This window comes from Cinclus cinclus, chromosome 1 (assembly GCF_963662255.1).
Source record: "Cinclus cinclus chromosome 1, bCinCin1.1, whole genome shotgun sequence".
NCBI lineage: Eukaryota > Metazoa > Chordata > Aves > Passeriformes > Cinclidae > Cinclus > Cinclus cinclus.
The window spans coordinates 117,917,454-117,943,838 of NC_085046.1; the positions used below are offsets into that span (position 1 = coordinate 117,917,454).

At 39.0% G+C, this 26,385-nt stretch overlaps 2 protein-coding genes across 6 annotated transcripts in view; one reads left to right on the forward strand and one right to left on the reverse strand.

The window, feature by feature from the left end:
* CSPP1 (centrosome and spindle pole associated protein 1) overlaps positions 1–4,793 on the forward strand; it is a 55,157-nt gene extending 50,364 nt beyond the window's left edge. For 4 of the 5 annotated variants that reach the window (XM_062489466.1, XM_062489474.1, XM_062489483.1 and 1 more), the window contains 2 exons: positions 26–176; positions 4,138–4,793. In XM_062489466.1, coding sequence (XP_062345450.1) covers positions 26–176; positions 4,138–4,352 — 366 coding nt within the window. In that variant the 3' untranslated portion in view covers positions 4,353–4,793. Of the gene's footprint in view, positions 1–25; positions 177–4,137 lie in introns of those variants that run through there. The other variant, XR_009933045.1, reaches the window with a different exon arrangement.
* Positions 4,794–8,917: 4,124 nt separating this feature from the next.
* ARFGEF1 (ADP ribosylation factor guanine nucleotide exchange factor 1) overlaps positions 8,918–26,385 on the reverse strand; it is an 84,477-nt gene continuing 67,009 nt past the window's right edge. The window contains exons 23-39 of the mRNA XM_062502184.1: positions 25,691–25,781; positions 24,583–24,623; positions 24,325–24,494; positions 23,557–23,708; positions 23,222–23,394; positions 22,102–22,262; positions 21,340–21,470; positions 20,372–20,501; positions 19,273–19,408; positions 19,046–19,184; positions 14,680–14,749; positions 12,999–13,128; positions 11,983–12,122; positions 11,439–11,607; positions 10,809–10,947; positions 9,824–9,941; positions 8,918–9,082 (exon numbers count right to left, since the gene is read on the reverse strand). Coding sequence (XP_062358168.1) covers positions 8,918–9,082; positions 9,824–9,941; positions 10,809–10,947; positions 11,439–11,607; positions 11,983–12,122; positions 12,999–13,128; positions 14,680–14,749; positions 19,046–19,184; positions 19,273–19,408; positions 20,372–20,501; positions 21,340–21,470; positions 22,102–22,262; positions 23,222–23,394; positions 23,557–23,708; positions 24,325–24,494; positions 24,583–24,623; positions 25,691–25,781 — 2,255 coding nt within the window. The remainder of the gene's footprint in view (positions 9,083–9,823; positions 9,942–10,808; positions 10,948–11,438; positions 11,608–11,982; positions 12,123–12,998; positions 13,129–14,679; positions 14,750–19,045; positions 19,185–19,272; positions 19,409–20,371; positions 20,502–21,339; positions 21,471–22,101; positions 22,263–23,221; positions 23,395–23,556; positions 23,709–24,324; positions 24,495–24,582; positions 24,624–25,690; positions 25,782–26,385) is intronic.

Consider the following 26,385-nt stretch of genomic DNA (forward strand, 5'->3'; position numbering starts at 1 on the left):
TTGTGCGTTTTTGGATTCCCTGCAGGAGGAAGTTCCAGCAGGACAGACACCACTGCTGCAGCCTGACAGCTTCTCTTTGCGCTCGGACTTCAGCCTTGACGTTGATCAGGTGAAAGGCAAGAATGAGGAGCAACTGCACAGACTGACTGAGCTCCAGCAGAAATCTCCTTCCTTGGGTATGCTCCCTGTAGCAAAGATGATGTAGTGAACACTTAGTAATTACAATAATTAAAGGAACAAATAATACTAGGTTTCATGCAGCGGAACAGTGAGCAACCAGCTCAAACACAGGAGTTCTTTATAGAGCTCTGTAGCTGGTACAAGGGCTTCCCCAGCAAACCTCAGCACAGCTTCTTTAGACTAAGTTTAGAGGAGGAGAGTAGGAAAAGATTCTCATATTTCTGGCTGATCAACCACTCCTACTTGTCCTGTGAGCACAACTGCAGTGTGGGCAGCAGGATGGGGATATCCAGCTGCACAGCTGAAATGGCAGTGGGAAGAAATAAAAAACCTGAGTGATGAATGATGATGAGGTGTCTGTATGAGTTTATTGGCATTCCTGGGAGTCAGATGTCTGTGGTCCAGCCAGCATGAAGATATGCCATAGAAATTGTGTATGATGAAGTACTTCAGTTTCTAGTTAATTTGATTTTCTAGTGGTTTGTTAATATTAATGATCATTCAGTATTTGAGTATGTGAGTATTTGATACCAATACCTCTTTCACTGCACACACACTTGAATTCATTCCATGTTTCTTACATCAAGTGCTGGGAGTTGTCTTGGAACATCTCCAAATGCTGGCTGCCTGATCTAGGTCCCTTTTGTGTATGAAGCACCAGTCATGGCAACCATTAATTTCTCACATGGATTGTGACCCAGTTCATATACTTTGTGCTAATGATTCTTTCATATGTGTCTGAAATCTCCCCTTTTTTGGAGGTAGTTGCTATGCTGTCTAGGCAATTACGGTATTACTATCCTTTTTATAAACTTAATGAGAGTACAGATGCTGGCAGTATTTTTTATTCTGTTGCTATGGGTACTCTTACCAGCACTTCATCCTTTTTTTTTTTGGTTTTTTTTTTTTTTTGTTTTAACCATCTCACTGTGGTTTTTAAGTCACTGAAAAATAAACCCTATTCATACTATTTTTCTTCGGTAATCTAAATAAACTCTTTACTGATTTTACTCCACCCAGATATATTTGCTATGTGAACTACTTTTACTTCTGCATCTTTGTTGTGTTTCACCTCTTTTATAATTTCAGCTCATACTGTGTGCACTACACTTTTTATTTTGCTTGCCTTCTGTTTGCCACAGCCTCTGGAGCCTCAGCCTTTAGATAAAGATGATTATATATATATATATATAAATATATAAAACTGTATGTAGCTTGCTCTCTGGAGCATATGGGTACCCATCACACATCCTTAGCATTTGTGCCTCTTGGAAAGGCAAAAACAGATCCTCTTGCTCAGCTATGGTTGTTCAGGCTGCACTGCTGCTTGCCCTCCTGTTCCCTCCTTGTGCGCAGTGATGTTATAGGAAAAAGGAGTGAAGCCAAGATTTTTACTCCTTTTCCCTAACAGCCTGAAAGAACCCTTGTGGCATCCTCTTGCTTTCTGAGCAGCAGGACTGTCATTTCTCCACTGCTCTCAGAGATGCTGCTGAGAGAAAGAAAATCTCTCACTATATCACTAAGAATATCACTAAGAAACCTGGTCATCTTCCCTTGAAATGACCAGAGATGCCATTCACAGGCTTTGATAAATTCTAAGAGCTGATCTGTTTCAGTAAGGAGGCTCTGTTCACAGCAGTTCACTTTCTCCTATGGGACTGATGGGGGAATCCTAAAGGCATCCTAGTATTGTTTTCTTAATTGGAAAATGTGAAAAAAGGAGTCAGGCCTTCACCTCCATTTTCACCCATCCAAAAAAATTCCCATCAGTGTAGACTTGGTGAATATTTGGGGGATGGAGTTTCTACAAGCCAGAGATAACCATCTCTGTCAAGCAAGGTATGTGTGTTCCTAAGGACATAAACAAGAGCAGGCTCAGACACAGAAGAGGGAATTCTCACAGATTTGGGCACACAAGGTGTGCTGCTGTTGGTATTTTGCAGGAATCCAGATACCATTCAATTTCTAAACCAGAATTTCAGGCTAAGGAAAAGCTTTCCTTACCCTCAGCCTCCACATGCAAACTGAATTATCAAGAGTCTTGATACGTGTCCAGTTAAGGACAGTTTTTTACAGAGTGTGCAAAGTGTTGAAATTAATGATGAACAAGTTCTGCAGTGCAACTGATCTGCTTGTGCTTTCTAAAAGCAAAACCAAGTGAGTCTGATCCAGTGATGTGCACTGTAATCTTACCTCTGGCAGAACAATTGATCTTGCCTCTGATGTCTGCCAGATTTAAAGGCTTTGCTTTAAAGGCAGAAGTAGTTAGTGTGGGGAAATGCAGCCCTTTGGCCTGGACATTCACAGTTTGTCTGTCTTTAAACAACCTTATTTTTATTGTTGCTAGATATCATCTCTTAAAGCAGCAAACAAAAAATTAATTTTCTTTAGGTATCACTTTCACTGCTCTGTGCTGTAAACCCCTCTAAACCTACATATGCAAAAAAATGTGAGTGCCCACCCACAGGAGAGTTCATCTGACCCAGAATTTAGGAGACAAAGAGGTTCACTCTACCATCTTCCAGCTCAGCAGATGACAGGCCCTAGAGAGAGGGAGGTCTGCTCTCAGTTCTAGTGTTGCTGACAAGTTTTAACCAGACTGGGAAGGCTTGGAGGATGATCAGATCACTGTCTGTATGATGTGACAGAACTAAAGATTTGTGCCAGGTTGTTTTGGAACAAAAAGCATTTGGCATTTTGTTTTAGAACCTGTAGTCCCACCTAACAGACAAAGAGGAAAACTGAGTCCTTGCTCTGTGTATGTGGGGTTGTGTGCAGTTCCTGTCCTTCACTTCACCCCTGCACTCCTGCCTGCTGCTTCTCCAGGCCTTGGGCTCTCACATCCATACTTAGACCATCAACTTTCAGTTTTTAATGAGGATGTTTGAAGAAATTTTGGTTTAAATTCTCATTTTTAAAATGTCATTTTTTTGCAGAATAAAAAGCCTGACATTTGTAAAAATCATCCAAATACTTAAATCCCATGCACTTATTAATTGCTTAGGTGAATTATTTAATCACTAAAGAATATACAATTCTGTTTTGCTTGAATTAGGATGTGTCTGCAAAAAAAGTTTATTTCCTAATCCAGTCGTTAAACATTTTTACGCCCACCTTAAACACCAAGAAACCAGAACATCCACATTGATATGACTCAGTTTTAAGAGGAAAACATTGCAATTTTCAGTCATTAGAGGTAGCTGTAATTTTTTTTGATCGATTTTTTTGATCTATGTAAAATTTAAATGTTGTGAGGCCAAAAAATGGAACAGGACAGAGAAATGTATACATTTATATCCCTTTATATAGAGTAAAATTTTATGTTGTTTGATAATCTGCAAGGACAACTGTTTGTTGAAGGTATTGTGTATGTATGATTGCTGACATAATTGAAACAAATAATAGTAGAGTCTAGAGTGAGAATGACTCCAAAGGCAAGGCAGTTTTACTTTTTGTTGGGTGGGGTTTATTTTGTAGCTGGAAGATCCCAACTCCGCCAGTTTCAGCATAACATTGCACTGAGGTTTTGAGCTGTGCTGAGCTGTGATGCACAGGCTCACTTGCATTGGCACTGTTAAACAAAGTTAAAGCAATTCTTCCCGAGTAGGAGACTGTTGTGTACAAGGTTCAGTCAGGTCACTGTTATTGAATGGCCTTATTTTTACATGCATTTTATGCATATATGCAGTGACAGATTTGACTTCTCTCTAAGTAGAAGCCTTTTGGAAAGCAGGAACCATCTGCCAAGTCCACCCACCTCTGCCTGTGTCCCTATCCCCTTGCTGAGCTGCTGGTAGGAAGCTGTGGAGGCCCAGTTCCCCAGAACATCAGCAAATGTGTGCTAAGTAAAAACGTCATTTAGAAGCATTGATGCACTGATTGCAGCCAAGCCTGCCCGGTGCTGTGATGGGAAGAGCTTCTGTCACCTCTAACAGGCGTCTTGCTCTCCTCTCTCAGGTGATGACATTTCCTTAGGGGACGTGGACGACCTTCTGAAGCGCGCTCAGTCCCACGCCAGCTCCACTGACACCGTGGCCACAGAGCCCTGGCTGCGACCGGGAACGTCGGCCACGCTCCGGAGACTGCTGGAGGAGCAGCCGAGCCCAGCAAAGCCGTCCCCGGAGAACGCGCTCCCGCTGGGCTGGCAGGGGCTCTCCACCGCGCACGGCTGACCCCGCCTGCCGGGGAGCGCTGCAGGGAGACTTCTCTCCCGTGTGTGGAGCTGTGCGTGTAGTTGAAAACAGCAATAAATAAATGATCAGGCACTGCAGTGGAACGGAGATGTAGCACAGGGATGTTTTCTGGTCCGTGACATGGGAAATGAAAGAGTAGCTTGGCAGCTTTTGCACTTTTTATACAACTTACGTTTCAGCCTCAGAAACGGAGTGTGGTGTTTGTGGATTTGAGATTAAATCAAAGATGTTTTTTAGCTTTACAGTCAAACTCCAAAACTTTCTGGCATTAGAGTAGCCCAACAGCAGAAGGGCATTACCCAAAGAGTGAGAAACTTGAAGGAGGACATTTGGTTTTCACACAGGATAAATGCTGTCCTGCATGAAAGCACAGCTGACACTTAAATGGGAAAAAAATTACTATCAGCAATGTGTCTTACATTCCCTAACTTGGCATGTGCTGAAAATGCAGATATTGTTGAATATATTTATGTTTCTGATTGAAGAGTTAATAAAGTATTTTGTTACTGAAATTATTTTTGTTATAAAAACCGTGAAAGCACACTTCAGTTTCCTTAATTTATTACTTCAGCTTCAGGTTTCATTTACTCATGAACAAACTAGAGTGTTAAGGCTATCTCCAAAGAAATAAAAACACATGGAAAATCTGTTGCTTAAGAGCACAGAGCTTTAGGAAGAAGGACATGGAGCAAGATTTTAGGCGTTCAGTGAACTACACGACCAAGGTGAAACAGTGGTAATGCTGCAACTTTCCTCTTGGTTAGGAAATTGCCACCCAGAGGCCTAAACCTGATCAACAGGGGTAAAAAAGACCCTAACAAACCACTGATGAAAACAAGGACTTTTTACACAGGTCTTTAATTTTTACTGCAATGCCACCTCCAAGCTTTTATAAGCCTATCTGAAAGCTGCAGCAGTTCCATGATGAGGACGGCAATATTTGCTGATAGATGTACTTGAAACCTGACTGGTGTTGAGCTTCTTCAGGGGCTTAGCACATTCCTTCCCAGAGAGGATTTGCCAAATCAGGATAATTCTCACCCTGAATTTCTGGCCCAGTAAGAAGATTCTTCAGTGTGGCTATGATAGCAGTGGCCACTCAAGCAGGGGCATTGGTGTAATCCCTGACCTGGGCTGGAGCAGGTACCTCAGGCTGCACGACACAGAGGAAATTGTGAAAATGCTTTGTAATAGTACACTTACCACCCTCTCATTTTAAATCCCACCTTGTGCCTTTCATACTTTGCCACCTGCCCTGATGGCTCTCTCCCACGTCCTCGCTGTACCAGCTCCAGGCTAGATGCAGAATTTTTCCCTCATCTGTCTACAGAGTATAATTCTTTATTCCCTTAATTCTGAGTTTTTCCCTGAGAGATGCATGAAGTGTTCCCCTAAAAAGCAACACTCATTTCACTGCACTAAGTTTCATAAATGCCACAGTCAGAAGCTGGCATTCTTCTCCTCCAGTTCAAGGCCAGGATGCGGCACAACCCCTCTTGGAATTATTTTCACCTGTGCTGTGGCCTAAAACCACTGAATTACTGTAACCTCACTGCTCAGCAGCCCTTAGCATGATGAATTCCACTCTTCCCTGCAGCTACCCTCCCCTGGGCACTCAGAACAGTTAGTGCCCAGGACACTTGGAGTCCTTTTTATCTTCCCTTTCCAGATCTTTCTTCAGCTTTGTCTGCCTCTCCAAAGTTCAGCTTTTGGCAGGGCCCTCTTCATCCTGACTTTTCATCATGACAGCCCGACCTGCAAAATAAACATATCTGCAGTCCCATCCCTAATGGATATGACTAAAAGAGACCTTATTCTCTGTCCCTGCCCCCTGATATTTGACAATTATCATAAATCTGAGCATTCAGAGATCTGCAAGTGGAACACGATGCCAGAGCACACCTGGTGCTGTTCTGGCATTGCAAGAACTAAGAGAAGCACAGGAGAGTTATGATGACACCAAAGTTCAGATCCCAATGAACCAAAATTAAGCGGCTATTGGGCGTTTTCCATATAAGCAGTAAATAAGGCATGAGAAGGCCAGGCTGTGAAATAAAATGTCATTACTAAAGAGGAGTACACAACAAAACAATGAAGCAGTGAGGTTTAAGACCAGAAATAGCCCCACAACTCCAACTGCCCAACTTTTTAGATAATTCATTGTACTCACTGTTCCATCTTGAATACAGATGATTAGAAAGCAATTGGAAGGAACAGTGGCTGTTTAAATAGTGCTCAGGGCAGAAACACCCTGGTAATGGTCTCAGAACAGCTTGCTAAAGCCATGAGGGAGGAGAGTATGGCAATGAATAGGAATGGGACACATTATACTCACTGTAAAAATTATTACTCATCACTGTCAAAGAGATGAAGACTTCAGGTCTGGTTTAGCACAGCAGTTTAAGATTTAAACACAGCACAACAAACTGAACAAGTAAAATACAGCCCAAGAGGAAAGGCTACAATTAATTCGAATAACCTCAATTCTCCCCCTTCTGACACTGGTAATTGCTATTTGGTTTTGCTCCACTCCAATTAACTTTGTGAGCAAACTCTGAATCACAGGTCATAGCATTTTAATTCCCTTTTCTGGCTTTTCCATAACTATTTCATTGAACTGCTTACACTTCTTTCTGGAGCCCACTGTGAATGGCTGTGGCAGATTGACTGCCCTGAAAGAGAGGGGAGGCTCCTTCACACACCTTCTTGCTCTTCACACTGCTCTCCTGTGCCAGTCAGGAGTTTTGTGGGAACACACTGGAGGACAATCCAATTCCACTTTTACTTACGAAATTGAAGACGCTGACAAGGCTAAGCTGGCTGATGTGCTCCAAGTCAGCAGAACTGCAGTTCCCTTCCCTTCCCTTCCCTTCCCTTCCCTTCCCTTCCCTTCCCTTCCCTTCCCTTCCCTTCCCTTCCCTTCCCTTCCCTTCCCTTCCCTTCCCTTCCCTTCCCTTCCCTTCCCTTCCCTTCCCTTCCCTTCCCTTCTCAGCTGTTTGGTGTTTGTATTGCAATCCCCAGGGAGCAAAGTGCAGCTCAGGCAGCATTTTTATTCTTCTCCAGCCCTGCCCACCTTTTCTTTAAATTTAAATTACCACTGCTTTTCCCCCTGCATTTGTCTCTAACAGTGAGAAGAGGCATCTCAGTCAACCAGAGGGCACCCAGCTCTGTGCTCCTAGGGCCTGGGGTCTGCTCCTTCGAAACAAAAGCATGAGAGGCAAAGCAAACTGTGAAACAAGTAGCTGTGGATTAGACTGGTTTTGATTGCACTGATGAAAGAGTTCAAAAACTTTATTGACCTATAACCTGATTAGAATATGCCAGATGAGAACCAAATATTGTACAGAAAGTTGTACAGAATTTTTTTACATAGAAAACTTTACATATCTGTACCATATACATTTTGTCCATCTGAAAAAAATTTCTACATCCATTGTAATACAGAATGCTTGACAATCTCGTCTTTTAACCATCAGAGCACAATTCACAGTATGAATACATTTCCAATAAATTTAACCATCCCTAAACCATGCCAGATTTGTTACTTGAATATATCCAACATTAAATTCTGTACATAAGAGTGAAATCTACATCAAACAAAAAACATCTGACAGCAGACACAACCTAGACTTGTTTGCAGTGATTCAAGTTCCAGTCCTTGAAGGATCATCATTTCAATGGCTCGTTATATTTAAAAGCCCTAAAACAAGTATATTACAGGTAGTTATGTCAGTCGTGATATTTCTACCGCTGCTCTTGACAAAAGTCAGCAACAGTAACTTCTGGGCTACAATGAAATGAAACAAAACAAAAATAACAAAAAAAGGGGAAAAAATCACAACGCAAAAAAGAAACCCAAACTTCTAGTGCATTTGGTAAACAAGGAAGAGTTATGGGCTTTCAACAAATCAGTAATACAGAAATAAAATAATTCGGGAAGAACTGTATAGTGTTAAAGAGTTTATATTACAGACCTGCATCTCTGTACATTTTCACAGAAGGATGATTACCAATGTCTCAGACAGCCTGAGTGTGCAAAAATCTTAGAATATCAGACATAGTTGCTAAATATTTTTTTTCCATGAACAATAATCTCCATTTTCTTTTCACTATAAACATTTTATCCTTCAAAATACAGCTCTCCTGAGTTGTACTTCTTGCAGAAGCTCAAACCTTTACATATATATGTTTCTTTGGGTACATTTTACTTTCACACCCGCCACAAACATCTGTTGCTGTACTGCTGTCTAGGACAGTAAAGGACACTGCAGCCCGTGCTGACAAGGGGACTGTGCTATAAACTGGCTCCGTGCTCAGCACGAGCCAGGCAAGAGAAACTGGTGAGAGAGAATCCGCCAGGAAAGAGAGGGACTGGAGTGTTGCAAGCCTTAATTACAGTTGTAAGCGTCCGTACCGTTAACCCTTGGATACACGTTGCCAGAGAAAGAAATCACTTATATGGAGATCCAGACAGAATGGCCCAGCTACCTGGTCCTTTTATTTAGCTGAGGAATATAAACTTTGTAACAGAGTGTCACTATCTGCTAATGCTTGCTTATTCCAGACTCTTGTTCTGGTGGTTGGGATATTTGGAAAACCACACCAATCCGCAGGAAAAACCTTCGCAAAACAGCTCGAAGCTCAGGAATAAGGTCAAACTGCATGATCTCACACAATAAAGGATAGTAGAATGAGGCATGGGCCTTGAACTGAGGAGAAAACAAACAAGAAATTACTATTATACATCGGAACACCTCAGAAAGCACATTGTAAAGTAAGAATTTTAAACCATCTCCCAAATGAGGGCGAGAAACCCAAAGTGACAAGCAGAAACACCTTTACAACTGAAATTAGCAGTGCTAGAAGAATAAGGCTGAGACAGCTGTGATGTACTCTGACAGATGCTCACCAGCTACACAAAGCTCCTTATTAATGCTTATTCTCCAAGAGGAAATATTTTTCTATTATGAGTTCTTTCTTGCAATTGGCCTTTTTCACTTAATTATTTCAGCCAAGTTTTCTCAGAAACAGAGGGAGATTAAACAGGGATTTATTTACTGCAGAATTGCTTTGGAGAAGGTCAAGGTGTACATGTATCTGCAGCACTGCTGGTAGAAACAGAATTTTATTCTTTGAATAAAATAGCATCACTAATTGTCTTCCTCAGCAGGAGAGGGGCAAAAACAATTTAACACACACTTCTAGAGGATTGCAGCATTTTTAAACTTCTCTGACACGTTTTATTTTATCACTCACTGCACCTTCACGCTGAATTATTAGTCTCGGTATCTGTCAAGTGCTGTTTGAACGCACGTTCCCTCAACACAAGAGTGTCTACAGAGCAGCAGGAGCTTTTAAAGTCAAGTCTGTAACTGTGTGTGACAAACCAGTCTGGAACTACTTCTTACCTGTACATGTCATCTGAAACATCATTCCAAACAGTTACTTACCCTTTCATCACTTATCTTCAGGACTTTAGTCAAAAATAAGAGTAAAAGGTTAGTCCAGGCTTCCCGATGACTTTCTGATGTAAGAGTGAGGAAATAGCTCAGAGCCTCGCTGCAGACACTGGAGAAGAAAGACACAAAATATATTAACTCACATTACCTTCTGAGCTCTACTGCAGAGAGAGAGCTTTGGCTTTGCAACTTCTGGCAGTGTAGAGCCCTGGTGTAGAACAGCATCGTTTTATGAAAGGTTCTCTAAGCCTGGTTAACAACAGAAAGCAGTGACTTTGTTAAACCCAAAGTCCTGGGACTTCAGTAACAAATAAGATGACAAAATGTGATTATGCTGTTCATGCATGTATTTGACACATAGCAAGTACTCTTTAAGAGGCATGTGGCAAAACGCTATGTGGACTTTAGGAGCATCTCATGTTGACGTAATCAGGCAGTTTTCAGCTCTGCCTCCTAGTCTGTGAACTTGTAAGTCTCAGCTTTATGTGTTGCAGTTGAGGTTTGAAGCCCTCCCTAATTTCAACAGTTGTTTGAAAACTTTATAAACAAAAAACAGACCAAGAGCCAAAGGCCTCTGTATGCTCACAAGGCTGCTTAAGCCCAGTGTCCATTTCTGAAAATGAGAACAAACAGTGCCAGTTCCCTAAAATACCAGAGGTTAGTGAAAGAAAAAAAGGGTTTAGGTGATTTTTAAAGAGAAGCTATAATAAGCCCCCACCTGCCCACATGATGCAAAAAAAGGTGACAAAAATCTTTGTTCTCCCTGCAAAACATGTAATGACAACAAAAAGTAGAGACAGCATCAGTAGCTAGAGGCACAGCACATAAAACTCTTTAATATTCGCTGTGACCACCACATACATGTGTTAGCTCTAGAAGTTTACTGCAAATTGAGAAGCTCTATCCTTTTAAATAACCCACTCCCTTTCTTTAACATGAGAAATAACATGAAGAGGCTCAGCCCCATGGACCTTACTTCAGCAGTCTTTGCTGGACTTCCTCCCAGGCGTTGGTGCGGCTCTCGTCCGTGTACATGCGGAACAGGATGCGCAGCCCACAGGCCAGGCTGCTGGTCTCCTGCTTCAGCAGGTTGGGCTTTGATTTGCCTTTGAAACCTACAGGAATTCCAAGCATCCATTTAGATTTTTGGTTCAGCTGACATTCATTCTTACAGTCCCCCCCACTTCTCTTTCTAAGCATCTTCTGCACACAGACAGAAGAACCACTTCAGGTAATTAATTTTTCATCATATTTAGTACAATGGAGCATTGCTAAAAATGAACCTATTTATATGTGCCGTAATTGTGTTTGGCACCCATTTTTAATATCAGCTTCCAAGTGGCTGTGAAACCTTTGTGCCTGCAGCTTTCAAGCATGAGACCCACACCTACAGCCAAGAATCAGCTTGGCAGCTGTACCTCAATGAAACCTTTAATTTTAGGAAACCAGAGATATTTGCACCTCCACAGATTAGGTCTCCTCCCTTGAGGAATCCTAGTTATAGAGCTAAAGCTTCAAATTTTACATTTAGCATCAAAATACTTTTGACCTATTTTTGGGTCAATTCACACTGTCACAAAATATTTCTCCAAGGGGACTGACTCACCTGCTTTCCAGAGAGCAGTTCTTTGTTCATTGTTTGAATTAAATGCTTTAGCAAATCTGTGAGACTCCAGCAGACAATCAAGAAGTTTGAAAAGCTGCTGTGATGTTAGGAAACGATACATCCCTTGATCCTGTGTATCCACATGGACATCAAAGTCTACTGCATCTCTCTATTGAAAAAAGAGGAAAAGGAAAAAAAAGGTTTGAAGTAAAAATTCCCAACTTTAGCAAGCTCCTGTGATAACACAATCCTACCCTGTTTACACCTGTACTTGTACTTAACACTGTATTAAAGGTTCTATCCACATCCCAGTTACGTAAATTCCTTTGAATGTTACATACATGTTTTAATTTCCACAGTGCTGCTCTGGCACAGCAAATGCAATTTAATGGAAGTTGTAAAAGATCTCAACTGTCCAATGGAAATTCTCCAACGCATGTAAAAATTGTAAATTAGCAGATGCTACAGGAGATCAAGAAACTTCATCTTAAAACCTCTGGAGGAAAAGGTGTTAAGAAGATAGATACCTATCTTTTCCACTTACTTGTGCTGCTGCTAGATTCTCTGCATCCTCTTTTTTGCTAGTTGCTGGGAAGAACACAATGCTGTCGATCGTCTGAATGAGTTCCAGCTGTACAACACACTTGATCAAAAGAGCAGCAAATAACTTCTGTTCTGGGAATTCTTTAAAGGAAAGAAAATTTCTTATTAACTAAAGAATTTTTTTGAGCTGTTTTGAAGGCAAGTTGAAGAACAGTTTAACTTCAAGCACATGTGTAAACCAAACCTGGAATCCACCTGTTGGAATTACTAACCCCAGGACAAATCACCATGTTACCAACCGGGACTTCTTAAAAACCAGTTTCCTCAAGCTGTCCGTGATACATCGGATCAACCTGATTCAGTGTTACCTAAAAATCACCAAAATGCCTGATCTGGACCTACAGTGCAATAGCAAGAGCCAGAGGCTGCTCCCAGGCAGGAGGCTTAGCACAGCATTGGCATCAGTGCTTGTTTGCAGCGGTGGCATGTACTAATGTACCACACGACCACATAACTGCACAAGGATCTTAATTAAATAAGGGTTTGATACACTCTCTTCAAATCATAGACAGAATTCTTTTTCAGCTACTGCTTCTGTTGCATTTTGCACTAAAAAATCTCTGCTCCTAAGAAAAGAAATCTCTCACAGCATTGTAAGGAGACTTCTATTTTTAATGTTTTGCTTTGGGTAAAAAGCCTAGAAGCTTGCAGTTCAACTCTTAGATTTTTTTTAAAACACAGGCCATAAATGTGGACCCACAGGAGGCCAAGAGAATTCTGTCATTTTACATGAAGACAAAAATTTAAACAATGTGATTTCTTCACGTCACGTTTCTGACATCATAGTTGGGGCTATAACTAAACACTCCAGTGTTTATGCTTCATATCCAGCATAAACAGAAAAGAGGACTGGGGATACAAGCATCATACAGTCACCCTAAGACACTCACACATCAAACACCTACTCCATGCTACTCTTAACAGATACCAAATGCCAAACCCCTGCAGAGCACGCACTTGCTGCTGGCCTGGCTTTACTCGTTTCTTCAGCTACCGTGGCCCCTGTGCTGGGTTGATACACGCGTCCATCTGAAGATCGAGGTGGGATGGAATCATGGATATCTACTGACTTCTGGGAGATTGTATCCTGAAAAGAAAGAAAAAACAATTAAGCAATTAACTTACAGAAAACTTCTGGTAATTGGTAATAGTGCTGTGCTTTTCAGAGCTGTTTCAACACTGCACTTCAATTCACTTTAGTCACATTTGCTATGAGCATTCATGAAAGATGTACTAGAAAGATGAGCTACTAAGAAACAACTGAAAATTTAACAAGTAACAAATACTTAAGTACACAGAAAAGGCAATGAGCAGGATTTTTCAGATAGGTTTTTGTATTCCCTCCAAGCATTTCTTCTCTCACCCAAGAGTTACTACAGCTTTTACCAGATCAAGAGTAGGAAGTTTGTTGTAAAGTTCCTGTAAAGAACACCTCAGATTCTCATATTAGTAGATAACCAAGAGTTTTCATCTCTACTAAGTAAAAATAGGCATCATGTCTACAGATAGCAAAACACTTTATCATATTTGAGCAGCTTGAAGAAAAATTAGATGAAAATATCCAAAGCCCACAAAGATTCTATCCTACTAAATGAGACAGCCAAAAATATTTTTCCTTTAGTATCATTATACAAGTTCTGTTAATTCTGAAGTTGTAAAATATCTTTTTACACTGAAGACAAAAATAATTTTTAAAAACATTTATGTTAAACTATTTCAAAGGGAAAAGATCTTTCCATTTAGTCAAGACTAAGACATTTATTTGCCATTTATGCATGCTATTATATTTGACATAAATGGATCAAAAATATAGCCAATATTTTTAGATCAAACCACTATAAATGAGTCATGGTACAGCATGAAGGTACAATACCCATATAATGAGAACTGGCCTTCCCAAACATTTACTCTCTGTTTAAGCTGAATTATGTTAACACTTCATAAAGATAAATGGAGGAAGTGAGTCTCTCTTAGTAAAGCTCATTTGGGGTCATTATCCTTGAGGAACTTTTCTCAAGTGCTTCATTACTATAAAGAACTTGTGAGAATGTCCAAAAGCTAAACTAATTCTCACTGGCAGCAAAGCAGCTACAGGGCTGTCACTTGCAGGCAAATACAGACTTCACATCAGTTTATTCAATCAATGCTAAAAAATCTGATGGTTATACAAATTTTCTACTTTAAATAGATACTTAAGGTCCTACTACAAGAGAAAATTTGGAGGCAAAAAAAGAAAAAGTCAATCTGTCAATCTATCCCTCTTCAGCAATTTCTCTTCTTGCCAATACATCAAAATGAAAGAAAACCATGACCCAAGCCACAAAACAACTCAAAGCCCAAATACAGTATCAGAGAAACCTGCTAGACACAGGCCATTACCTAAAACAAACATACTTAACTACCTAGAGACAAATTCTGGATGTCAACTTTGCTGCAAACAAACTACATACTTCTTTATAAATTAATTCCTTGCCATTTTTGAACACTAAATAGCACTTGAGCTCGGAAAAAAAAAATCAAGCAAATCAGAATTGAAAAATGTATTTAAACCAAGTACATTTTTCACCTATTCTACATCATAACACATTTGTACTGACCTCTTACAATCTTAAATTACTGTTTTATTTCAGCAGCTTACCAGTTTTTCTTTTGTATCAGAGGGAGAGCCAGAGCAGAACTCCCCACCGACTGGTCGCCAAGTCAGCAGCCTTGAAAACACAAAACCAGTCCTAAATTTAGTAAGTTTCAAATATAAATCAGAACCAACACTCTAAAAAGTCCCCTTCAACATGGGCTTTTTGCATTAATTTCAATTCTAAGTGCACTTCATTCTTTCACATGTTTAAAAGTGTAAGTACTGTGTTTAACTTCAACATTTCTGCCAACTATCTTGGATGGACACGTGGACTATTTCGAGGTGGATTAGTTTTTGTCAGAAATACTGGATTTGTCTTAAGGCAGTGTTTTAGTGCCTTTAGTGGGCCTCTTCTCCCACACTGCCTTAAGCTTGACCTACAATAAGGAATGAATCTACTCCAGAACAAATCACACGAACATTTGGAGATGTTTTGCATTCTCTGTCTGGGCTATATTCCAGGATTATGTTTCTCTTTCCACTTAAAATTTCACCACTTCCACTCAGGATTCATTGCTGTTATGAGGTATTAAAGCACTGACAACACTTCTGATCTCTTCCGTGCTGATTTTCTACAGGACACTTCTGTCTTAAGGATCTTAACCTTAGCACAAAAAATTTCTACAGTGATTGTAACTTGCCGAGACTGTCTGTGCCTGCCAAGAATTGAGGAAAGTTGGATTAAATAAGCTAAGTTGTCCCATCATTTCTTGTTCTATCCTATCTACTGCTGCAAAGTAAGATTGAATTAGGATCTCAAACACTTTTGTCTCAATCTCTATGTGGTAACACATATTGGACATTTGTGTCTGCATTTCCCAAGGGGTAGAACTTTCCCACCATGTAAAACATCCTAAATGAATATACCACTGATCTTCAGAAAACTGAATACTGGATAACTAAGAAGACAAACTGGAGATAAGAAAAGGCAAAATCTGAGCCATGTAATAAGGCAACAAATAAAGTAGAACAGGGAACTGAATTGAGTACCTCATAAATTGAGGTACTGGGATAATGAGCCATTATGAGCTGGAGAAGCCCGACCATCATAATTTGTGCAAGGAACCAATTCTAACTCTTGAATTTTTTTGAAGACAAGAGCGCACTCACACTGGACTTCTCAGCACCAGAAAGCCAAGACTCGCACTCATGAAGTTTCAGAAAATTTAAATTAACAAAAATTATAAACAGAAGAGAAATTGAACTAAAAGAAAAATTAAAGAAACTGTTAAAGTGAGCAAAAAAAGATGGGATAGACAAGCAAACAGCGAGGTGCACTGAAAACTGACTGAACAGCCAAGCCAAGAGGATGGTGATTGGGTGTGCAGAATCTAGTTGGAGGCCAGTGGTATTCCCCAGGGGTCAGTGTGAGTCCAGTCTGTCCATCTTAATGATCTGGGTGATGGGGGGATCTCTAACCCATCCCCCAGGATGGGTGGATGGACTCTCAAGAACCTGGATGACATCAAAGTAGGAGGAGTGGCTGATACACCAGAGGGTCATGCTGCTATCCAGAGGGACCTCCACAGGCTGGAGAAATGGGCTGATGGGAACTTTGTGCAGTTCAATGAGGGAAGAACACTGTTCTTCACCTGGGGACGAACAAGCCCACGGCCCAGGGCTGCCCAGCTGGGAAGCAGCTTGGCCTGCAGAGAAGGCCCTGGGGTTCCTGGTGGACACCAATCTGGACATGAGAGCAGAGTGCCCTTACTGCACAGAAAGCAAACACTGTCCTCACTGTGTGAGGAGAGCTGCCTGCAGGTGGGAGGGGGACCCTACCTCTCTGCTTAGGATGGTCGCCTGTCCTGGGCCCCCCAGTTTGAGAGATGGGGACCTACTGGAGAAGGTTCAGCAAAGAGCCACAAAGTGAGGAAGGAACTAGAGTAGCTCTCCTATGAGGCGAGTCTGAGACAATGGGGACTGTCCAGCCTGGAGAAGAAAAGGCTCAGGACATCTCAACATACTATAAATATCTGAACTGCAGGGGCAAAGCAGAGCCAGGCTTTTTCCAGTAATTCACAATGCCAGGACCAGAGGTAATGGCACAAACACAGGAGGTTCCCTATGAGCATTGGGAAATACTTTTATCCCTGTGAGGGTAATCAAGCACAAGACAGAGATTGCCCAGAAAGGCTGTGGAGCTTCTCTCCTTAGAGATACTTGAAAGTCAGGACATGATTTAGGAAAAAATGGTCTGGGTGGCCATGCCTAAGCACAGGGGTTGGACCACAAAACCTCCAGAGCCCTTTCCAACTTTAGCCATTCTGTGCCACTCTGTATTAGTATCTTCAGCTATCAACAGCTCAGTGACCTGTAGAAGCTTGGCAGCAGTATGGTTTGTGGTTTTCTAGTAACTGATCCTTGCAGAAACTGGTAGCAGAGTATATGTTATATAGTACATTTTCCAAATAAGGAAATATGATCAACTCTCTTTGCAAAAAAGTAACTTGCCAAGAAGTAGCAGAGGCTGAGACTGCAACTATTGTGCAGTCAGTGTTGCAGCTCTTTAATTAGAGAAGCTGCACAACACCTGGAAGATGTTTCAAATGAATGCTAAAAAAGAACAAATCTAACCCTACCTGATCAGACTAATGAGAACTTCTGCCAGGAGACACTTTACACTCTGGAGATTCCTAGCCTCCGACTGTTTGAAGACAACTGGCAATAAAGCACTTGCCCATGAAGTTTTCATATATACCACTGTGTGATTTATCCATCTTCATTTCAACATTAACTATTGTGTTCCTTCCAGGCATGGAGAAACAAAGGTAAAAAAAGATAATTTTCCTTCTCTAAGCACTGAGGCAGCCACCACAACAAGCTGAGAATTAAACTGCATTGTCAAAAAAGAAAATAATGAAAAACTAAGGATGGAGGGCAGGAAAAGTTCCATTGCAAAAAAAAAAAAGGCTAATAGAGGGACTAAGATATAAAAATATGAAATGTCAGCCAAACCAGGAGTTTCCGAAAAAGAACCAGATCCCATAAAGAGAGGAAAAAAGAAGTATCCCCCTAGGACTCAGAAAGAGAAGGAAAAAATGATGAGTACCCTCACATAAAATTAAAATAAGACTACAAAAGTTGGGAACCTCCCAGAAATTTATGAAGGAATAATATAATGAAGTTCTCAAAAGATGGTAGAGAAAGATTAAGAGAAAGTTACAGGAAGGAGCCAGATATTCTTCTAAGTAAAATATCCATTTGAGAAACAGAAGGGCCTCAACATCGAAGTGAATAATGCACATATTTCAAATTAGATATAACAAAAGGCAACAGGAATATTTTGAGTATGTCTACATATTAAGATATCCGAAATGCTGCTCTAGGAAGGTTTCTAATACTCAACTATAAAAATACCCAGAAATTGAACTTTTGATCATGTGCTGAAACCAAAGCAAAAGTTCTGCTAGTGAATAGTAACTTCAAAATCTTTCCAAGTACAGGCCACAATAAGTTAGGGTTAATTCAACTGGACTTTTACATCCAGAGATTTGGGTTCCATTTTTATTTTTGGCCATTATCAAAATGCAGGAGTATCTTGATAGCTCCCAAATATTTCAGCTTCATTTTATAATGATGGAATTAATTTATACCTACTTATATTACAAAATAGGTGAAGTAGTGACAGATTTTATCTTTTAATGCACGAATGAAGCTCTCTTACAGTGCTATCTGATATACAACTCTAAAATTAAGGAAAGACTGACATGCAGAAAGTTCCCTTTGCTTCAGTTTTCTTTAGGCCTAAAGTAGGTCCCAGAAGCAAACAATATGAACTGGATGAAATATAGCACTTGCAATGGTACAGCCTACTCCAAGAAACCTCACACAGTTATTATATGAATGGAAAGAGTTATCAAATATCCAAGGTCATTTTCACAAAAATACTGAGATTCATATAAACATATGATGGAAATTAACCACAAACCACAGACACTTAAATCTGCAAGACTGTTGCAGTATTTTAGTATTTCATGGAAAAAGCTCCACATGTAATTACAAACAGCAAAGCCTGCATCTTCTATTACAAAAAAGAAAATAACAAAAAATCAGATAATACTTCTCCAAAAATCCAAAACCTTAAAAACTGATTCACGCTACATTCTGGGGGTTGTTTTGTTTTTTTTTTTTTTTTTTGCTTCTCTCCTATACAGTATTTTAGTTTTGAACACTTCATCATTAACAATACAGAAGAATATCTACACTTAATTTATCATCACGTTACAAGTCTGTTTCTCTTTAGTCCACAAAAAGTTGTTAGCTTACCAACTTTTTGTTCACCCCACCTATGAGTTACTTAGGAGTTTGAAATGGGGAAATCATCTAGTTAACCTATTTTACAAAGTAAAAATATTAACAGTTGTCTTACGCATGAGGGATTGTAGTTTTGAAAATATCCAGCATGCAATTGCAAGTTTTATCCCAGATTTCTAGGGTAAACTTTTCACCATTAAGGATGACAACATTCTCCAAACAGTTTGTACCAGATCGTGCCAGTTGTTCATTGTCTGAAAGAGACAAACAGCATATTTGTTTATTCACATTCAACACAGTAAAATGTTAACATTATTTTAACATAATTTGTACAGTTCCTACCTTGCTGCACACACCAGTACAGCTGTGCAAATATATCATCCAAAAGAACATCACTAAGTACTTCTAAATACTGTGTAAATACATCACATATTGCATAAAGTGCATGGTTACAGGTAGTTGTCATCCATTCAGCTTTCTAGGAGTCAAGAAAAAGAAGAGTTACAACCTTAAGGTGAAATGTCTGGATACACAGATGACCATTTTTATTTACTCAATTTGCTTTATAATGACATGAAATTAATTTCTGCATCTCAAAACCTCAACATCTGGAGCCTGAACTCCTGCTTTGCTAACTAGCAGTTTTAAAAAGAACTACAGGAACAGACAAATATTAACAACTGTTTTGGTGTCCAATCCTAGCTCAATGACATAACACCAAGCTAAAGCTGTGTTTAAGCATTTTCCAGGGAAAAAAAATTATTAAGTGAGATATGTCCTACTACAAATAGCCAGACAAAGCCTCCCAAAGAATTGACAATTTTGATCTAACTTCTAATACTAATAATTCACACATTATTTACATTTTAAAGCCCATTTCAGTTGTTTTTCAGAACAGTACCTGGTTCTGGTTTGACAGATCATAACCCAGATGGTTGAAATGACAGCATAGTGCTGTTCTGGATGGTTTTTGTTTGTTTGTGGGTTGTTTATGGGGTTTTTTGCTTTCTGTTTGGCTGAGGGTATTTTTTTTTTGGCCTAGTCATCAAATTGTTTGAACGAATGGAACTTATTTCTTCTAATTGTGACTCCACTGCTGATTAGAAGTCTCACTCAAGTGAGCATGTTCTGTGTCTTAGATTCCAAACATCATGTGTAAAACTACAGTTCTTCTTACAAACCCTAGATACATTGCATTTTATGCTATTCTGTTGCTCCTAGTGTAAACAACTAGGCCTTTTACACACATGGCTTTAAAAAAAATGAAAAAAGTGACAACACCTGCCAATAGAAGGGCATTAAAACAAAACAAGGCTACTAGAACCACAGGTCCACCATCCAAGTTTTGAGGTTTACCCTACATTACTTGACAAATCTGTATTACAGGTTTTCTACTGGAAATGTAATTCTCATGTAAATTATCTTTCTCCACTTTTATCACCTCAGTCTGCTGTTCTGGCAGTTTCATGTTGTCAAATATTCTGAAGACAATCCGAAATAAATCTTGCCACCAGTGTTTTTCATAAGTATGGCCATATGTCTTCATTATTTCAAACATTACTGTTAAGCCCCTGAAATGAAGAAAGAACAACTTGTACCAAGAGTTACAGGAAGACATGAATGAGACCAAGTAAGTACAACTACAGCAGCAATAACAAACTCATACTGTTGAGAACATTATACATACACATGAGTACACAAAATATAAGTAAAAAGTCATCTTATACCAAAACCACTTTATAGTCACAGGCAATAGCCAAAACTATTTTTGAGAGTTGTTGTAATTTAAAATTAAAATAGTAAACCAACTCCTTTACCAAAGGTAATAAAAATTAATAGACAAATATTTCCAGTTTAAAAGTACAGAAGTCTAGAAACAATGCTATTCACCAGCTATAAAGGGAGTCTAGATGCACAGCTCCCATGCCAATGTGCAAATTTCAAGCTATCTGTGTACAACCCCTCATATTTCACATCAGAACTACAACCGAATACACTTTACAAGGGAAAATCATATTCCAGGAAGACAAGCAAGTTTTACATAAGATCAGGGTACAGCTTTTCTTTTTCTAACCATTTCTGCAATCCTCAACCACTTAATGAATCATGGTACAAAAACAGTTTTAAAATCCCCAAGGTAAGGTAGGATAAGCGAGACAGAATGCAATCACAACTACATAACTTTTATTGTTTATTGTAACAGAAAATCAAAATTTCAGATGTACAGAACATAGACTTAATTTCTGTATTCCAGTGTCTATTTAAAAGGTGTTTGTTTTATCTACAGTGGTATCACCCAAATTAAATACGCAAGTCATTTTATAGTGATTGCATTTATCAAGAGCTGTTTTCGTTTTAAAAGCATAAAGTAAGCCTTTTAAAATTTGAATTACAAATACTGATTGTTACCTGGTTCTTACATCTAATTTGCATCTATTGATGATGCAGGACAACTCAAAGAGAATTGGGAACCATCCTCGCACCCACACTCTGTCTTCAGGAGCTACATTCATATCATCACTTGTGTATTCCTTGAATGCCTTTAGAGGGAAACACAGAGTTACAGAGTCACAGAAGTTAGATTCTTCAAAATAAAACACAATTTGGACTGTAAACAACAATCCCTCCTGCAACAGCATTACACCCTGATACCTTAGATGAGTTGGCAATCAAAACAGTAATACTGAGAAAGTGAAGTGCTTTTCAAACTAATGCTTAATGTATTAGGAAGAATAAACTTAATAAACAAGATTACACATTCAAGCACCAGTTTTTGCTTGCACCTCAGTGTGCGTCACTTGCTCTCATTTTTATAGAGACAGCTCTGAAAGTGAGGCTCTAACCATAACATTTTGAGGACATCAAGCATTTTTTGGTTATGCCATTATCCATTTTTTCCCATTTCTCAGCAGAGAGCAGATCCTAAGATGTGCTGATATCCAACAGGAATGATAGTCACCAGCTGAACTGGGTAGGGATGGGCAAAAGGGAATAAAAGAAGAATAGAAATATCACTGTTACTTTCATAGCCTGTGGCATTTTATACTCCTATTGTTTCTGAATAAAGTACATTTCTCATTAATCCATGAAACTTGAAGGGAAGCCAGTAAGTTTAGCATAACTATTTTTTCTTTATAAAAGCACTTATAACTTAGTTAACACAGACGATACCTGAGGCCTGTCAGACACATATTTTGCACAGTGGCGAATGAGGCGGATCGCTTCCATACTGGTATCTGGAAATGCTGCGTTGCAGGCAAATTCAGACAAGCACTTCACTGCATCCTGGAAAGAATCTATGGTTGCTGGGAAGTGTTTTTCAAACACAATTGCTGAGAGAAAAGCGTGAACAGGAGAAAAAAAAGTGTCATGCTTTAAAATCTATTAAATCTAATATGAACTGTCTGTAACAGAAGTCATGAGAGACTGGTTCAATGGTTGGTGCTGTCAAATGCCCGAGTAGTAAGAAAAACTAAAGAAAAGAATTCAATACTAAATTATTCAGAGGGCATTTCATTTTGACAGTGAATGTTTAAAATAAGTTAAGGCAGCATCTAGACTAAAGCAGGGAAATGTAACAGTTAAGCAAGACTAGAGCAATAGGTTTATTGTTTCACACTAGTCTGTGTCACCAGAGCTTAAGAGGAGTGCATGAAGGATGGAGTTCTATCTACTAATGGACCTCCTTCCCAGCAACATGTTGTCTTGCTTTTAAATAGCTACTTTTGAAGAAAGAAAGTACTTCATCGATGATAAAACAGTTTTATAGACTTGCAGAGGTTCAGACAGATTAAAGAGATCCCTTAAAGCCTGGGATCTAGATTAGAGAGAGAGAGAAAAAAAATATTATCATAGTGCCCCCTAGCCCAACACTTTCTCCTAAACAGGCCTTACACAAGCACAATTCAGAAACACAGAAAAAGCAAAACAACATATTAGTAAAATATGTAGATCTTTTTTTTTTCCTTCCTAGGGGAAACACCAGAGCAGTTCACTTAAATAAAAATGTACATATTAAATAGAATTATCTAAGGCCTGAGTTGTTTTACTACAGAATGCTACAAACAGACAAGTTTTTTTTTTTAAAGGCATAAAGAAAACCAAATAACTCAAATCTTATTGAATGACTGGTAAGTATTTTCCCAGAGGACTGACTGGAAAGTGTAAATCATTGGTTCAAAGACTTGAAGCAGGCTCTACTATGCAGGCTGTGAGTCCACAGACAAACAAAGCTTCTTGGGCTCTGGAGTGACACTCACTTCCATGATGTCTGAATGTCATCCATACTCACTGACAATGTGTCCTGTAGTCTGGAATGCCAGCTCCACTATACTTTCATCCTGATCTGAGGCTGCCAGATGAAACACTGAAAAAATGTTTTTCCAGCCAGAACGAATGTTAGCAGCCTGGGAATTCACCATCTGTGCAATACACCGTACAACCATGTCTCGAATAGTAGGAGACCTAAATTAGGATAATAAACAATACATTTTTTGAAATAAATTACATAATCAATTAGAATAGTAAAATTCTCTAACGACTGATTTTACAAAAGCAATTAGAAACATTAACTGCAAAAGTTGATGTTTGGGATCCCAGGCAACTCAGTTAATTGTATGTTATTACCTATTTCTCTTCATGATATGTTCAAATGGTCTTAGGAAGTCCTTCTGGAATCGGAAATTAGCAAGTTCTCCTTTTTCCAAGAATTTCATTGACAATTGCCTTAATGAGTCCACTGCAAAAATAGCTACATCTTCATTGGGATTGCAGCCAACCTGAGAATGTAGAATAGAAATGCAGAGTAAGCTTCAGAATTTTTATGGATTCAGCACAAGCTGCCGTCACAGTTGATAACAGAGAACTAAGCAGTACTGGAAAATTAACGAAATTAAACAGTAGTCAATTCCAGTAACCACACTTTTCATGCAGTTCAATAATCCCTAACTAATTCCTGCTATTTTCTACATTAAATAACCTGGCATTTAAAACCTCCTAAAAATAAGCAAGCTGTCTAAAAAAGACTTCAACAGCTGTATTAAAAAATGCATGTCAAACATTCATTTGATAAACAGCCAATTTGGACTTGAAGACAACCTCTTAAACCAAGCGTCATGAAACACCCACAAAAATTACAACACAAAACTAACAGCAGTCAGTTCTAGACTCAGGTCATGATAAATAACTTAATGTATACTTTGTTTTTATATTTATTATACAGTATACCTCTGCCTTCTTTCCAGCTTTACAATTTTTGTTGGCTTAAGCTTACAGAGAAGAACAGAAAAGCCACTCTGATTCATATAAGAACATGATTTTTCCAATAAATCTCAACATAAAATAATCTGAATCAATAACTGAAGGAGTATGCACTATAAGCATTAACAGTGATACCTTATTAAAATGATCACCAATAACTTCCCAGATCCTAGACCACTGTAACCTTATCCGGCCCATGTTGTAGTAAGAAATCTCTACAATCTTCTGCAGGCTAAACATTCGAGGGTGGGTAGCAGACAGCAGCTCGTCCATAGACACAGCACAAAGCCAGCGAACGAAATCCACTGTTAAATGACCACAAGTTTTAATGCAGTATTTTTCCAAGGTTTAGTTTACAGGGGTGGGGAGGAGTAGGGAAGAGATGAAACCTACCAATAGCATTTCCATCCAACCTTGTAGATCCTGTAAATATTCTGTAACGTGCAGTTAAAGACATGTTAAAATTTCTTAAGAAAAGCATCTGTTAAATGTATTCAAGCTCCCTTGTCTTGTTTTTCTTAACAATATATAGACACCCTCTGATTACCCTTTATCTATTGAAAAACAATTAGCAATTGTAAAGACACAGTGAGAATACTGTCAGCTTTTGTCATCCCTGATCCAAATACAGAAGGCAAACATCTCCAAGTGCATAACATCCATTTGCCATGACAAGTAGGTATTTGAAACACTTCCCATTATGAAGCTGGGAGGGACACTGCAAACCTAAACAACTATTATGTATTTGATATCAAGCTTCCAGTGCACTTGACAGGATTTTACTGCAAGACAACTTTTCATTGAACTGACATCAATCTTGCTGCCTGTACTTCAACCACAGAAATGTTTGTATCCATCAATTTTGACAACCATTAAGAAAATTTTATGTTCTGATTTCTTACATGTGGAGCAAGCAAGATCCATGAACACTTCAGTCTCATCATTACTGTATGATATAAACTGGGAATGTTCATAATATGTATTCTGCCTAGCCAAATCCAGTTTAAAGAAATGTGATTCATAGAACAGAAGACTGGAATAATAATTTTGATAATTTCAGACAACATCTACATAACCTGGAGGAAAGCAGGGAGTCAGTAATTACATTTAGGAGAAAAAGGGTCTGACGGTAATGCCCTCAGTACTAAGGCAAAATGAGATTTGCTATCTGTTACTACATACAGCAAATCAAGATTCAGCAGACACTACAACAGTCTTCATTTTGCATGTCTTCTGTAGTAATTTTTTCTCACTAAAAAAGCTTCTTGCCTAATCTTTGCTCTGCTCCTTCTTGCAAAAATATCCACGATCCGAAAAGAATTACACCTCCCCTACCCCCCCCAAACTGAAAAGCACTTCTCTATGGCAGTTTTACGTAGGCTTTTTCAAAATAAATTAGGCAATTAATGAGGTTCTTTTCTTAGCACAGGGTATCCAAATACTGCTTAAAAAAAAAAAACAAACCAAACTTCAGGTGGCAACAAGAAATTTTGTACAGTACCTGTCTACAGCAACAACAACACTTTGGGAGCTAGTTTCACCAATGGATTCCTGAATGCTTGCTATTTGCTTCCAATCCACGTTTCCACCAACTACAGTGAAAAAAAATTAAAAATGAGTAAGAGAGAATACAGAACAGGTTGTGAAGAAAGAGGAATAAAAGTTGTGTCACTATCAGTATAATTAAATATATTTTTAATTCACAAAAAAGAGAAGCACAGTATGAATTTCCCCTGCATGAGCTGGCCATCTCAGGGAATGAGTTGCATGTTGGTGTAAGTCCTAATTATCCTAATTACCACATCTCTACCCATGTATGAACTATACTAGCCCCGAAAATTGTCCACATTTGGAACAACAGATACAAGTAAAAAAATAAAAGCCACAAGAATCACCTTTTTTCCTTCATTTTTCAATGAACCTTTGGTAATCCTGACACTTAGAACACACAACATATGACTGAGAGTATAGCTTAGAGGAGAATTTTTCACACTTAATTAGTATCAAGTGAGTAAATCCATCCTAAAATATTTTATTTCTTATCATTCAGAAAGAAGAGTCTCCACCAAAACTCCATCTTTAAGCTACATCTCAATTACAGCAAAATTATCACCCAAAATAGTGAGAAATATCTATAAATAAAAAGAGCAATTATTTATTTTGGAGGCTGAAAACTGTAACCCACATCTGGGAAAG